Below are 16,216 nucleotides of genomic sequence, written 5' to 3'. Positions count from 1 at the left end.
TAAACAACATAATATATTTAGATACAATTTATTTAAAAAAAAATATAGAAAACCAATGATAAAACAATGGTTGAAGATAAGTTATAGTTAGGAAAACTTAATTATTTATTTGTATACGAAACCATGTTAAAATACACAAATGATAGAAATTCCAAAGTTCTAATTACAGCTTAAAATTCTAATTTATACAGCACCCAAAACTTAATAGAACTCACACACCTCCATACATAGTGTTTTGAACTCCAATTAAACTATAACTCAGCCCTCTACCATACTTATTTTATTTGAGATGTTGTGTGTGTTGCTATGAATGCTGGTCTAATGTGGTATAAGTGATGTAATATTTAAGGGTATAAGCTGTGGAATCGCTGTGGCTTTTACTGGCTCATGGAGGGAGGGACGCCCTTCATCGTTGAGTTCAGCTCCTGAAGATGCCATGTGAGACGTCATGAGTGACGTCATTGACCATATCATGAGTGATTTAATATGTGAGGTCATAAGCAGTGCATTGCAGGGGCGTAAGTTATAGGTATGTGAAGTCTGAGCCTAACTATAACGTCCCTGTAACCTTTGTTTTTTTCCAGTGAATATATATATATATATATATATATATATATATATATATATATATATATATATATATATATATAGATATATAGATATATTCCAAGGTTGCCTCTGGATAAAGGACGCACTCCACGAAAAGGTGAGTTTCCAACCCTTTATTTGCAGAAAGATGCACATCGCGGCTATTCTAAAACACAATCCCCTACGCGTTTCGAAGCCACAAGCTCCTTCCTCATGGGGTGACAAACAGGAAATGGCTAAACCACCCCAGCCATCTTTGTCCATTATTTGCACGCTCTCTCCAGTGAGAGCATGCTGGTAACTGTAGTCCAATTCTTCTCCATCAGTGGAGTCAGTCCATTTCCCCGCATTTGCTTTGCCTAATTTATTCATTCTTTTACTGCCCTCCAGTGGGCTGCAGGCGCGATATGCACCTTTCAAATGGCATTACCTTCCGCGCCGATTCCGCTCGTACAGTGACAGCATCCAGACCTGTTACCACATTTCCAACAGGTGGTTCATCCTTCGCGGCTGAGGCCGCCGCTTAAGACATATTCCAAGGTTGCCTCTGAATAAAGGACGCACTCCACGAAAAGGTGAGTTTCCAACCCTTTATTTGCAGAAAGATGCACATCGCGGCTATTTTAAAACACAATCCCCTACGCGTTTCGAAGCCACAAGCTCCTTCCTCATGGGGTGACATATATATATATATATATATATATATATATAGCTGAAATTACCATCAGCTCAGTGGTTCACTGAAGCCCTTCGGATTCAGAGACAATACTGCAGGAACCTTGAAAGGCAGTGGCGTCGCCACTACAGCCCTGCAGACAAAACCACCTATAAAAATGCCATCTCAATCTATAAAAGACTTATAGTTTCTGAAAAAAGTCGCTATTATATTTCCCAAATTGACCAGGCGAAAAACTCGGCAGGAGAACTATTTCGGGTGGTCACAACTCTGTCCAATCCCCCTGCCCCACGCCTAGAAGGCTCTCAGTCTTTATCGGACGCTCTGGCCAGCTTCTTTGAGGAAAAGGTCAGTTCCATTTTTCTTACTTTCTCGATCTCCCCTGCTCCCCTCCCTGCGGCACTTCCCATTAGCATTTCCCCTATTTGTTCAGCTTTCGACATCATTGATCATGAATACATCCAACGTTTGGTAATCAGCACCAAATCTGGATCCCCTCTGGACCCTTGTCCCCCGGCTATTCTGAATCTAATCCCAGAAGCTATTGCTCCTGCACTATCCACTATCTGCAATGCCATGTTCTCCACAGGCATATATCCATCGGTCTGGAAGGAGGCTATCATCAAGCCACTTCTAAAAAAGCCAACTCTGGACCCTCTTCTCCCTGCCAGTTATAGACCTATCGCCTGTCTCCCATTTCCAGCCAAAATTTTCGAAAAAACAATGAATACCCAACTTTCGAATTTTATCAACGACAACAATTTACTGGATGACACTCAGTTTAGCTTTAGACAGGGGCATGGGACGGAGACAGCACTGCTAAAGGCCGCAGATGAAATTAGAGTCACAATGGACAGGGGAGGAGCGGCGGTCCTAATACTTCTGGACCTTTCCCCCGCATTTGACACGGTCGATCATGTCATTCTGATCGACCGTGTCTCGGCCCTAGGAATAAGAGGCAAGGCTAAAGATCTGATTGCTTCATTCCTAGCTAATCGCCCCCAGACAGTCAAGATGGGCAATTTCACCTCCCAGACTTTTTCCCTCCCATGCGGTGTTCCTCAGGGCTCCTCGCTAAGTCCGACGCTTTTTAATATCTATGTATCGGACTTAGCGAGGGTGATAAAATCATATGGAATTGCCCTTACTACGTACGCCGACGACACTCAACTAGTGTTATCGGTGTACAACAATGGAACATCTTTTGCAGCCAACTTTCAGGAGGGAATGAAGGCGATAAGCTCCTGGATGTCATCAAACTGCCTCAAACTAAACTCCGATAAAACGGAGGTGATGACATTCGGGAGCTTGCAGCCGGCATGGTCCCCACAGTGGTGGCCATCCCAGTTGGGTTCCCCCCCCCAACCGGCGGTCAAGGTCCGCAACCTGGGAGTCACTTTTGACAATAAGTTGACTTTCCTCCATCACGCTAACGCGGTTGTATCATCTGCTTTCTACACCCTAAAAAAAATAAAAAAACTACTTCCATACTTACCACAGTCGGCGGGCAAAACACTTATTAGCACCTTAGTGTTTTCAAGAACCGATTATTGCAATTCCCTTCTCCTGAATGCTCAGGAAAAGGTCCTCAATAAACTCCAGACAGTGCAAAACGTTGCTGCCAGAACCTTACTACACATCCCTAAATTTACATCAACCTCCCCTTACATCAGAGAGCTACATTGGCTCCCTATTAGGAGCCGAAGTAAATTTAAGGCTCTGTGTATAGCCTATAAAACTCTGAACAACGCGGGACCACAGTTTCTAAAAGAAGCGCTCCGTCCAGTGGAACAACGCAGGACCTTACGATCAACCTCAGCCTACTTGTTGAATGTCCCTCGGACAAGAAAGGCCAGCTGGGGAGATAGATGCTTTACTATCGCCACTGCCAAATTGTGGAATACTCTACCATTCCACATTAAAACAGCCCCCACGCTTCTCAATTTCAGAAAGAGCCTCAAAACATGGTTATTTTCCACTTAATCTCCCCCTCATCTCATAAGTGAGTTCTGTAACGCTAGCGCCGAGACACCCGTACGGGTATTTGTGCGCTTTAAAAATTGCAAAAAATAAATAAATAAATAAATAAATATATATACCAAGATATCCTTCTCCGTTGAAAAATATAAGGGGACACGGCAGGGCTTCAAAGGAATCATTTATTGATTTTCTGGCATGACGCGTTTCGGCGGTAGCCTCATCAGATGCCTCCGTTGTTACACATTTAGGGTTTTTCCTTTCTATTTATTAGGCCCCTCCTTCTGAAGTAGCGTGGGCCACACCTGCACCGCATCTCGTCACAGAGCACTCGGCCAGTTCATGATTACGGACTGCAGATCCCATCATGCAGTTGGTTTGCAGCATGGACGAATGCCCCCCACAGCCGGATTTCTTTCGCCTCAAAGTGAGTGGCTGAATATTGAGAGTGGTCGGTTTAAATTGTAGCACTGTACTGGGCCATAAATGATTCTGGGCCCTGCACTTCCAACCTCACAGTCCATCTATATATATATATTAATATATATGCGTTTATTTATTTTTCCCTTAACTATAAACCCTGTAGCCTGAACACTTAGCTCTGCATCTTTACCCCTGCATCCTGTAGCCTTATCCTGTCCTCTTAATGCAGAACCCTTAGACAAGTACTATTAACCACATACTTTAAACGCTATAACCTTACATCTTTAAACCTGTACCCTCTCTGCTCTTCTTAATCATGCAACTTGATTAGCAGTTGCTTAGAGGGACTGGTTATTGTACCTGTTCCACAGTGACCCTCTGGGTTCGGAATTCGCTGGTGCAATGGGGAATAACATGATGATGTTTTTCATTCCTCACCAAAAGCAAATTCCCCGTTTTTACCAGGCCTTTTCACTGGGTAAATATCTGCTGATATTCACCTGGGAAAACTCTGAGGTGTAGTAAAAAAAACTTTGCCCCTTCGCAATTGCAAGAATCATGTAAACAAGGGTTTACAAGGGTGTCACAACTTACCAAGGCACTAATAATCAAGGTCTAAAATGTTCTATAATTTTAGTGATGTTAGGGAGCGCAAGCATATTTCTATTCAAATGACATTTTATCTAGAACACACACAGAAGCATAGCACTTTCTATTTTTTGCAATGCAAATCGGTATTCTTGTTTACATTTAAGATCCTAGTATTCAAAGAATGGCAATAAGAATGGATTACAAACTTATCCAAAATCACAAGTATATTAACCCAGGATGCTTTTTGCTTAGGAGCAGGGCATTATTTGTTCCACAAACTTAATATTACCATGTTGGTCAAGCCTCAATTGAAGACAAACATGCTCAGTGAATGCATTTGTTTGTCACTATTCCTCCAGTCTGCATTCAATGTAAAAGGATAGAATATGATAAAAATAAGTCATCACCTCTTAGTTTCTCTGTATCTGAAGAATATTCTGTGCATTTGAATCTAAAATCTATCTTTCAAATTTAACTTTAAGATTGTTAAGTGCGGTAGTGGACCGTACAATTCTATTCGTGAGATTATATTACCATCAGGTCCCTCCTGTCCTTGACCCATTCATTACATGTTGAGATATACCTATCTCACAAACAGAAAAAAAAGAACGACGGAAACTCTGGATCCTTACCCCACCCCTCCCACCAGGAGTATTTAGTTGTACTTACCCAGCATTCTTTCTGTTCTTTTTCTGTCTGCTGACAGATTGGGAAGAGTCAGGAGTTGTTCCTGCCTGGCGTTGTTCAACGCGTCTTCACAGTTGGATGGTGGAGATGGTGCTGGTGTGAATCCCTCTGCCAGGTTAGAGAGAGATTTGCGGAGCGATCATTGAGGAGCCTTCCCATCAAGAGTACAGTCTGGTGGGTGTCCCTTTCTTGTTGCGCACCTCCTTGAATGCTGGGCACGAAGGGAGGTGCGTCATCAGTATGTGGGCAGCATTCCTTCCTGGAGGACCCGGACACATGGTGATGAGAGCTTCCGGGTTTTTGTTGCCTGTCTTTCGGTGAGACACAGGCTGTGCAGTCCACACTGAGTGGATCAGGCGCCCCATGAGAGAGGGTGCATCTGCGATGACTAGATCAGGCGTTGGCGGCAGCAGAAGATTCCAGTTGCTCTCCTAGGCCAGGCCCGGGTGAGTACTTCATAGTGTTTGTTTAAGCTGCTATGTGCTGTGAGGATTACAGTGTGCTTTCTTTCCTTGTGTGGTGTGATGTTCTGTACTCCTGGTGCAATGATGAAGCATGCAAGGAAAAGTAAGCAAGTGGAGGCGTCTTCCTCTTCCTGCTCAGTTTCCTATTCTTCTTCTCCTTCCCAGCCTAGATTAAAATGCTGCAGGGAGTGTGAGGATCCGGAATGCGGCGCCTGATTTGGGAGACTTTACTACAGGAGATGGACAATGGGGGCAATCTCAAAGACTCTGTCCCTGTCCAGGCATCTCATTCTTCAGATTTAGAGGAGGAGGGTGGAGAACAAATGCAAATACATTGACAGGGACATGTTGCCTGAATTGTTAAAAGATGTGAAGTCCAATATGGTGTTTCCTGATGGGGAGGTTCCGGGCGCTTCTCGGAGATCACTGCATCACCAGTTCCAGAGTGCTGCCACGGTGGATGTTCCTGTCCCATCTTTATATCCATATCTTTAGGATATGTCCAAAGAGTTGCGAGACTCCGTTCCCATTGATTTGTTTGTGGCCAGTCTGGTGGGGAGGATGTCGCTGATTGAGGAGGCTGATACTAAAGATTCAGTCAACAGAAAGTGGATGCTTCCCTTTGAAACGTTTACTCCAGCTCTCATCTTACCCTGCACACTGACATTTATGGGACATATGTAGCCCAATTCCTGCTTTTTGACATCCAGAAGCTAGATAAGTCCAAGGATGACACTTTTGACTGTTCTGGACTGTTGAAACACATTGAGTGGCAGGTTGAATTTCTTTCTGATGTGTTCTTTGAAGTGGTGTGGACCTCTGCGCTGTCTGGTCGGACTTGTGCGACAGCTCGCCGCAACCTGGTTTTGAAGGATTGGAAAACTGATTCTGCCCAGAAGGCCTCAGCCTTGTGGTTGTCCTTCCAGGGAAGTATGATGTTTGGAGAAGAAATGGAGGGCAAGTTACACAAGCTTTTTAAGGGGACGAAACACCTATCTTCCCAACAGCAGTTTTCCGCTGATAAGCAGTCTTCAAAACCAAAGTCACCATTTCCTCCGCCGTCTCGGTTGCAGATTTCCTGTGGGCAGGGTAAGTTTTCTTCTGGCCGGGGAAGGGACAGGACAGTCAAGTCTCCCCAGCCTGAGCCTCGTTCCTTACTATATGATGAAAGAGAAAGAATTGTTGGTCGGTGGACAAATTCAGCTTTTTCTTCCCGTCTGGGAGGTGTCTTCTTCAGATGTGTGGGTGCTGAACATTGTGCAACAGGGTTACCAGTTCGAGTTTACTGTTCCTCCTTCAGATTTGGTGGTTTGTCCAACTGCGTGGCCTTCCATTGCAGAGAAGAGGGCAGCCTTGTCTATTCATGAGGTCCCACTGATGAAGAAAGGACAGGATTTTGTCTCCATAATCTTCTTGGTGGCCAAGTCGACAGAGGGGTTGCAACTGGTGTTGGACATAAAGGCCTTGTACAAATTGTCATCCAAGTGCCCTTCCCAATGAAGACTCAGCAGAGGGTGATCCCATTGGTTCCATGGAATACTCTTGTGCAGTTTGGATCTGCAGGACCCATGCTATCATATGCCAATACATCCCCACTACCAACAGTTCCTGTGCATCTGCATTCACAGAAATCATTATCAGTTTTTTGTCATGCCCTTTGGCTTTCGGTCTGCCCAAAGGATTTTCTCCAAGGTCGTAGCTTCATTAGTGGCTTCATTACATAGCTGTATCATTATTGGTATGATTGGCTACTCTGTGCTCCATCCCAAGAGCAGATTCTGCTTGATCTACAGGTGGCTTGTTCGGCCCTGAAGTCTCATGGGTTCCTGCTGAACCATTCAAAATGTCAACTGGTGCCTTCTCGGGACATGACATTTATAGGGGCCAGATTTCCCACTGACCTCAGCACGGTGTTTTTGAAAGTACCCAGGGCTATGGCCTTGATGTCCTTAACATTGACGGGGATGAGGGGTGCATTCTTTTAGGTTTGCTGTGGTTACGACTTCTGGGGTGCATGGCTGTGGCAGTGTTCAATGTGCCTTGGGCATGTTTCCATCTCCGCCTTCTGTGGAAACATCTATTGAATTATTGCTCTGTACTGTGTCAGGACCTCGACCGTCTGATTCCGATGTCTCTGGCCATCATTCCAGTTCTGTGCTGATGAACGGTGTTGGATGCGGCCTAATCCCTCTGTGGTCCTTACTACGGATGCCAGTGCTTTCGGATGTTGAGCCACGGTGAAGGACAGCTCTCTGCAGGGTTGTTGGTCTCTACAGGAAGAGAGGCATTCCTCCATTTGGAGGGAGCTGATGGCAGTCTACAGGGCGGTCATGGGTTTCCGTCTTCATCTGGTGGAGTGGGGTGTGGTGGTCCGCTCTGACAACATGGTGATGTGGCCTATCTGAACCGTCAGGGGGGATCCGTTCTCAGTCTCCGAATGAGGTGGCTGTTCCCCTATTTTGCTGTGTGGAGAGGCATCTGTTGTCTCTAGTCCACATCTGAGGTGTGGACAGTGGGATGTCAGATGCTCTCAGTTGCTTCTTTCCTCCCTCCCAAGAGATGTCTCTCACCCGGGAGGTCTTTCAGAAGGTGTGGTGGAGGTTTGATGTTCCTTTCCTGTACATATTTGCGTCCCAGCTAAATGCTCAGTTGCCCCGGTTTTGTACCTGAGTTCAACAGGTGAGGGCCTAGGAGGTGGATGCCTTGACCATTACTTGACCATCCCGCCTGTTGTGTGCCTTTCCACCAATTGCTCTGGGAGGTTGTGGTCGCTGTGCCCTTTTGGCCTCAGCAATCTTGGTTCCTCAATCTCAGGCTCCTAGCTGTTAATGGTCCCTGGGTAGTTCCCTGCATCCGCTGCCCCCTCAGGTCGACTTCCTTTTTGCCTCTCCCAAGGCTGCGGCTGTCAGTGTTGAAGATGAGAGTCAGGGTGGCAGTGCAAGCAGCTCCCCAGACATTTAGCTTTGGCTGCCCAGCAGTCTCATAGGTCTTCTACCCTCAAGTCCTATGGGAGGCACTGAGGGAATTTCCAGCTCTGGTGTGGGTCTATTCAGTTGTCTCCTCTGGAGTGTTCCCTTATGGATGCATTGCAGTTTATTTGGGAGAGTTTGGAGAAACATTTGGCTGTGTTGACCTAACGGGCCCAGTTTGCTGTGATTAAGGAGTTGCATTCCCAGTGGGGGAGTTTGGCGGATGTGGACGAATTGCTCTTGTGGTTGCTGAGATGTTTTTCTTTGTCTCGTCTTTTAGTGATGCCTCTGTCCTTGTGTGGGACTTGCCTCTTGTGTTGTGGGCTTTGGTTGTGACTAGTACTACTTTTGAGCCTGTAGAATTGGTGGACATCAAATGTGTCACTTTGAAGGTTGTTTTCCTGATGGCCATCACTTCGGCCAGGTGCCTTGGTGAGTTGGGGGCTCTGAAGGTGAGGGAACCTTTTCTGTCTTTTTCTGAGGATGGAGTTGTCTTGCGTTTGAATTCCTTTTTTGTGCTGAAGGTGGCTTCTCAGTTCCATTATTCTCAGGAAATTATTTTGCCTTCTTTGAGGATGGAGCATGAGTCTGGGGATGATCTTCCCTGGTCTTTGATGGTTATCAGGAGAACCGTGCACATCCATCTTGATTGTACCAGTCGGACTTGGGGTTTCCTCACGGGTCAGAAGGCCTCCTCTTTTTCCATTGGTCATTGGATGAAGCAGGTCAGTGAGTTGGCTTACTCTCTTTCGGGGTCTGCACCTCTCAAGGGGGTGCAGGGGCGCTCTTCTTTCTTGAGGGATGGCAGCTTCCTGGGCTGAACTGCGGGGGTTTCGCTGTTATTTCTAAGGCTGCTACCTGTGTCTCTGCTAATACTTTTTTGTGGCATTATAGTCTCCAGCATTTGCTGTATGAAGACACTAATTTTGGATTAGGAGTGTTGCAGGCTGTGAGCTGCTAAATTCCTAATTTTCTGTTCCATTAAATCACTTGGGTGCTGCTGTTGTCTTTGTGCTTCTGTTGATATGAATGCCAGTGTGTTGCTTGGGTATTCTCAATATGTAATGAATGGGACGAGGACAGGAGGTACCTGGTGGTAATACCCTATTACTTACCGGTATTCTTTATTACTTCCTTCCCTCCCTCCTGGTCGGTTGGCCTTCATATTGGGGCTTGGTAGTTCAGAAGTAATGCTGTGTAAGTACAACTAAGTACTCCCGGTTGGAGGAGGCGGAGTAGTGATCCTGTGTTCCTTTCATTCTTTTTTCTGTCTGTGAGATAGAAATATCTTAATATGTAATGAATAGGATGAGGACAACATGACCAGGAGTAATGAAGATTACTGGTAAGTATTAGAGCATTACCTTGTGTAATGTGTGATTGTGTTTTCCTTTTTACGCACCTTTAAAGTCCCGCTTCAATTTAGAAAAAAATATATAGGAATCAGATCTAGAATTAGGATTTGTCAAATTTTTGCGATAAAGTGCACTTATAATAGTGAGCATTTCACCAGTATCACAGACATGTCATTGTTGGTGAGGGTGGGTTAAGGATCAGTTTAGAGTGGACCCTCGTGCAGATGTGGGTGAGCATTTCACCAGTATCACAGACATGTCATTGTTGGTGATGGTGGGTTAAGGATCAGTTTAGAGTGGCCCATCCTGCAGATGTGGGTGAACGAACTTATTTCATGTACATTCTCACCCTGATGGAGTAGGCAAATCTACTCATGAGAAAGTGTTCTCCATGAGCGGGAAAAAGAGGCAGGGAGTGGGTTATAGAGGACAGTATTTGCACTAAGATTTTTACTTGTAGAGAGAAAAATAGTGCATTGTCTAAGTGCACTCTACTGCATACTTTAATCACACAAGTCCCACCACCATTTAAAAAAATCTTCTTAAGAACACCTTGGGAAATGGAGTACTCCTGTAGAAATAAGACTGTCTTTGACTTTACAGGCGTACTCTTGCTGTAATTCTTTATCATTTCCAAAAACGTCAGAAAAATACTCTAAATGTAGGACGAAACGAAACCTAGTATATTTCTGACTTTTACTTACAGGGCTTGTCAATCAGGCTCCTTAAGAGGTGTTTGGGCGGTGTAGCAAGGACCAAATAGCAAGGGTATGCAATGTAATGTAGTACCATATATAGCAAGGACAATAATAGTTTGCATCAACTAAAACATGAGAAAGAGAAGTAATACAAATGGAATAATATATTTGCGAGGTATAAAAGACATGAACGGCCTTGAAAACGTCTGAGAGAAAACACAAATTATTAAAGACATCTACAGTTTAATTTATGATGAAAGACAAAAAAGCATATTTAAGTGTTCCCGAAAATAACAATCAATGTCAAAAAGGTGAAAATGTATTGCTATAATCACCGAGGTAACGGTGAGGGGGCTGATTTACATTCGGAAAAAAGACATTTCAGTTTTATTTTATGGAAAAGGGCAATACACCAGAGCATATAACTAATGAAATAATCAACCAATGACTTGGCTCGAGGCTCGTTATTACAAGACTTCAAAAGATAAAACTGTTTTAATAATGCATAAATTAATATAGCAGTGGATTTTGCACCTAAGGATGAGATGGGTCAAAAAGAATCCACAGAAGTTCTTCAAAACTTACAGTTCTATGATTTTTCAATTCTTTGACACATACCTGCATTGAGTAGAGGTACGTTGACTTTTCCACTTAATACTTCTGAGGACGGGCACTCACAGACTAATGCACACTAGAATATGAAAAGAAGAAAAGTTTGAAAGTGAATTGTAGTTAACCAAATGTACTAACTTGTGTTAAAAAGTCTAGCAAGGATATGTGCGTCACTGTATAGGGTGGCTCGAACACACAAACATTTGCAGACATTAAATCCCTGTATTTTGAGTCATTGTTGTTTACTGTTATCTGTATTTGTTAAATACCAAAGTACACTGCAAGCCTACAAATGACTACTGCTTTTCCAGAGAGTGAGCGTCACCTTGAAAAAGGATACTCGTTTACAAGCTTTTTCTGAAATTCTGAAAACCAACACTGAATTCTAAGAATTCGTAATCACCCAATTAAAACACACAGGGCCCAATTCACGAAAGACAGACAACACTTCATTGCTTAAGGCTTACAGCCGCAGTTTGAGCAAATGACCAGCAATCGTGCAGTTCACAGAGGATTCCAGCACGTCTCAGAATCGGTGACAATTCAATTTTTCCAGCATTAGTTGTGGAATCCTTTGTGAACTCCATGTTACTCACATGAATAGCCTTTTAAGCACACATATATGTGCTGCAAAGATGCATTTGCACCTTCAAATATTTTTGGAAAGTTCTCCATAGGGAAAATATATTTTTCTAGAAAGAATACCTTTATACCCCCTGTAGTTTTTAAGTGCTCAATCCTGATTAGCTCAATTGATGTCTGTCCTTGACTAGAGTAAATCTACGACCCTATCAATCAGGAGGCTATGAATGTTAAAGTTTATGAATACTACTAACCATTATGGTTGGTCATCCAGTAAGGCAGGCACTTACACCCTGGAATGCCCGGAACCGACCTAAGAGCATATTTGAACTCACAGAAAACTGCAGTTTTGTGGCATAAATATCTGAATGGGTACATCCAATTAAACATGTTAATTAACGTTTAATGAGTGGTAAATTAAAGTATTTATGGACATAAATTCAACGTATGAAGTAAGTCGTCACATTCAAAACATTGCTTCACTTCCAACAAATGACGAAGAGCAGACCCAAAGAATAGTGCAAATTAGAGTGCTTTTATTTCACCCAGCCTGTCCGCCATTGCTTTCCCTGAATCTTGATCACATGATCAACGTAGGTGTGCAACCTACCTCTGTGCATCAGGATCAAGTCAAGTCAAAAATACTTTATACGGTCAATAAAAGCCATAAAAGCAAACAGTTAAAAACATTTTAAGAGGCTTTGGAAAGCAATCAATACATTAGAAAAAGGAGATTGCACATATCCATTTAGAGAAACCCCATCATACAAATGTTGTATATAATTAAATGAATCACTTAACAAATAGAATTAAAACTAATTACAGAAAATCAGACAACAAGTACAGAGACGCACATACAAATACAACAGATAAGCTGTCCTCCGACCATTGTGGACTCGGCCAAATCCCACGGAATAACCCTTGACTGTAACTTGACCATGCGGGACCACATCAACCCAATGGCCAAATCAGCCAGATTCCACCTGAGCTACCTAAGGAAACTCAAACCTTTCCTTGATACTCCCGACCTAAAAATGGCAGTCCGGTCACTTGTCATCTCTAGACACGAATATGGCTGCTCTACCCTCTCCGGTCTACCCAAGATCTCCCTGGCACCTTTAAAACCTGCCTCAAAGCGGCCGCTAGACTACTAACAGGCTCAAGGAAATTGGACCACATTTCACCACATCTGAAATCTCAGAGCTGGCTCCCTTTACAGGCCAGAATCCAACTCAAATTGGCATGTATCATGCACAAAGCATTATACTCAAACTCCCCTGCATATCTTGCCCAGAAACACGTGATATTTGGAGGAACGAGAAACTCCCGGTCCGCAAGAGACCTCTTGCTCCAACCTGCATGTTTTTGGAAAAAGAAAACTTACAATCGGGCTTTCTCTGGGGCAGCACCAAGAATATTGAACTCACTCCCACCCGCCATTAGAAGAATCCCTTCTCTGGCTCACTTAAAAAAAGATGCCAAAACCTTCCTAATGGGCAAATTCCTCACCTAAAATTCTGCCTTGTAATCATCCAGTGACCTTGCTCCACTTCTGTTTAATATATTCCCCTGGAGCACCCAGACACCATCCACCCGGCACCTCCGGGCATCCCATCATGGTCCCTGGGACCTTGTTTCTCATATATTGTTATTGTAAAATGTAATTACTTGTCCTTTTATCCCTCTATGTATCCAGCACACCCCCCACTCTAAGTTTGTTGTCTACTACTGTAGATTCCAGTAAAGCGCTCTGATACCCTAACGGGTCAAGTTCGGGCTCTATGAAGGCTCTAAAATAAAATAAATAAAATAAACAGATAAAATACCATAAAAATAGATGCTTAATAAGAACCCACTTAACTAGACATTTAAAAGGTGTTCAGGAACACATATGATGCTGCAACCATGCTTAAATTGATGTTACATAACTACTGCAGGGACATCTTCTTCCTAAATCTTATGGTTCCTAAAGCTCACTACCTCAAAGCACACCACATGCGAAGATAGAATTTGTAGAAATAGTAATGCAGGCCTTACTTGAACAAAGTTAGCCTCTCTAAGTAACAGCAATATAAATGTTTTGCGCAGGGGGGCATAACATTTGCAAAGAAAGATAAAATGGCAGGTATCCTGCTCTGGAAAATTGTCACAGGGACAAGGCTTTAGGGTACCCGGCAATGAATATCCCTTAGGGAAGGCTAAGATCAAGGGGACCTGATTCAGCTGAAATCTAGTCAGAACAAAGCAAGGTTGCGCGTTGGGGACCAGTGACAAGTAGGGATGTAACTGTGGGGACAGACTTATAATGACATACCTTCTCATTGAAGGATTGGCTACTTCCATACCCTCCCTGATCGCCTGCTGCCTGGACATGAAACTTAAGGTTAATATCCCTGCCGGCTGCCGGGCCTAAGGGTCTAGGCTTACTGTACATATCAGGGCAGCCAGCCACTTCATTTGCTCTGTAATGTATTTTAGCCACGGAATACATAGGGCCCCCTCATGGGCGATACAGTCCACTATGACCAACTGATTCAAATTAGTGGTAGCGATATCGTCAGAGATGTGCCCCAAGCCAAGCTTTCATGCAAAATAAAGGCAGGGGTGTTTGAGGGGACAGCAAGCAGGGCACTCATACATTTATTTTCAACCCTCTGAATGTCCCTCACATCCTTATAGCCCCATACCTCAATCAAGATCATTATGTCTACCTACCTGACTTGCCCATTTCTTCAAATTCCTGCCTGTATCATACTGAAACAGTTGAAGGTTTGAAGTTCACGTAATATGGTGATCGTCGCGAAGCTTGGCTCCTATATAGTTAGATTGCTTATGGTCATGATTAATTTCTGTACCTTTGGCTTGTTTGCACTTAACTAAAGCAGAACTGATGTCCAAAGCTGCTAGCTGCCTGAAAAGTACATCTCAATGCAGGGCTTAAGTTAAGACTAACCATGACAGTGTCATCTCGGAAATGTCTCTCGGATGTTTTGTTGAGTTCACTTTTGTTTATTGAATTACAATGCTTTTTCAGTGAAATAATAATTATTCTGTCCTTTCAAGAGCAAGTCCAAAGTGGTGGCTTTTATACGTTAGGGTACACCGGACAAGTAACAATGGATCTAAAATTAGATTCACAATTATATAGCATGAGCACGAGAATAGTCGTCCCCTTAATACGTAAATGGGTCGCTCATTAATCCCTGTTATTGACAGATCATGTTCCACTCTCTGAGTATGACATTTTAAATACTGTGCATATGGTTAATTTTGTGGAAAGTTGTATTAGACTGTAACTGGGAAGAGGGGTACACTGCTTGCACTAAATGTGGTTTTAGTTAACAGTGATAGTGCCTCTGCTAACGGCTTTCATATTTGTTTGGTGCCGAACGTTTTAAATTTTTGTCCTGAATTTTTACTTCTTTATTTTTTTGTTTGATGTTTTTATCCAATGCCGTTTACAAGCAACAAGTAAGCAACAGGATATATGTCATAAGAATAATGATTTCTATTAAACAACAAAGGAAGCGAGTACAAACTGGTTTTACTGGTCAAACTGGACATTATTGGGAACACAAAATGTAAAACCTTCATTCCAACGATTCAGTTCAATTGGTAAAAGAACTGTGACAAAGGTATCGCACATGTTGATTAAGGAGTAACGCCACAAAGAGAAGCAGAGTAAACATGTTTTGATTGATAGACACTAATGAGAAACGGTTTACAGCAAGACTCAAGATCATTAACACTTATTTATGGGCAACGCAATGAACCGTGATACTTAAACAGATACATTAACGCAGCAAGCAAGATTGCTATAGACGCCTTGACATGAGAGAGGGAAAAGGTGACTGTAGAGAGAGTTGTAGACGAATCCTGAATGGATGGAAATGGGAAATGAGCTAAATGGGGCAAGCTAGCATAGGGCTCTGAAAGAATAAGAATTAGTGACTTACTTGATGAAAAAAGACAAATTAACAAATCTTACTGTCGCCAGAAAGATGAAGGCAATATGTGTGCAGATCTGAATGGGTGTTGTTCGAATTAGAAGATGAAGGCTTGTGCACTTGTTAAAGTGTGTGAGATAGGTTACAGGTCTTGCACACAGAAAACCACGAATATGTAAGCTTATCTTCAAGCAAGCTTCAATAACATATGAGGTGCACTGCTGATGATAGCTACCAATGTGTGCGCACCCAACGTACTGTTGCTGCCTGAGCAGGTTCTGATAATTAGTTCCTCTTGTGACAGCGTGCCCCTGAGTAAGCTGAAGGAGGGGTGCTGCTCAAAAGTCTCCACTGTAAGCATAGGCTTGTTAAGAATGTCTTGCTGATCTATGCTTCCACTGTGAAAGCCCCACAATGCTATCTGAGATTCTCTTGATCAGGATATCTGTGGAACACTGCTTTTTGAGAAAGTAGTGATGATTATCTCATCATCTGATCACATGGAAGTGTAAAACAAGGTATAAATTAACCAATGAAAATACAATAAAACAGCAGTCATAGCATCATAGCTACTAAGGTTTCAGATTGCTTATGTGTGACAATTTAATAACTTCAGTGTAATTATGAGTGACATTTCAATGACACTT

The 16,216-nt window shown here is 43.1% G+C and overlaps 1 protein-coding gene across 2 annotated transcripts in view; it reads right to left on the bottom strand.

The window, feature by feature from the left end:
- The window catches only part of INPP4B (inositol polyphosphate-4-phosphatase type II B), a 1,970,577-nt gene that overhangs the window by 1,226,344 nt on the left and 728,017 nt on the right, over positions 1-16,216 (bottom strand). For both annotated transcript variants that reach the window (XM_078676858.1, XM_078676856.1), the window contains one exon: positions 11,047-11,119. In XM_078676858.1, the coding sequence (XP_078532984.1) occupies positions 11,047-11,119 (73 nt within the window). The remainder of the gene's footprint in view (positions 1-11,046; positions 11,120-16,216) is intronic.

This window comes from Lissotriton helveticus, chromosome 2_1 (genome assembly GCF_964261635.1).
Source record: "Lissotriton helveticus chromosome 2_1, aLisHel1.1, whole genome shotgun sequence".
In the NCBI taxonomy this organism is placed as follows: Eukaryota; Metazoa; Chordata; class Amphibia; order Caudata; family Salamandridae; genus Lissotriton; species Lissotriton helveticus.
This window is presented reverse-complemented; position numbering and strand designations above follow the sequence as displayed.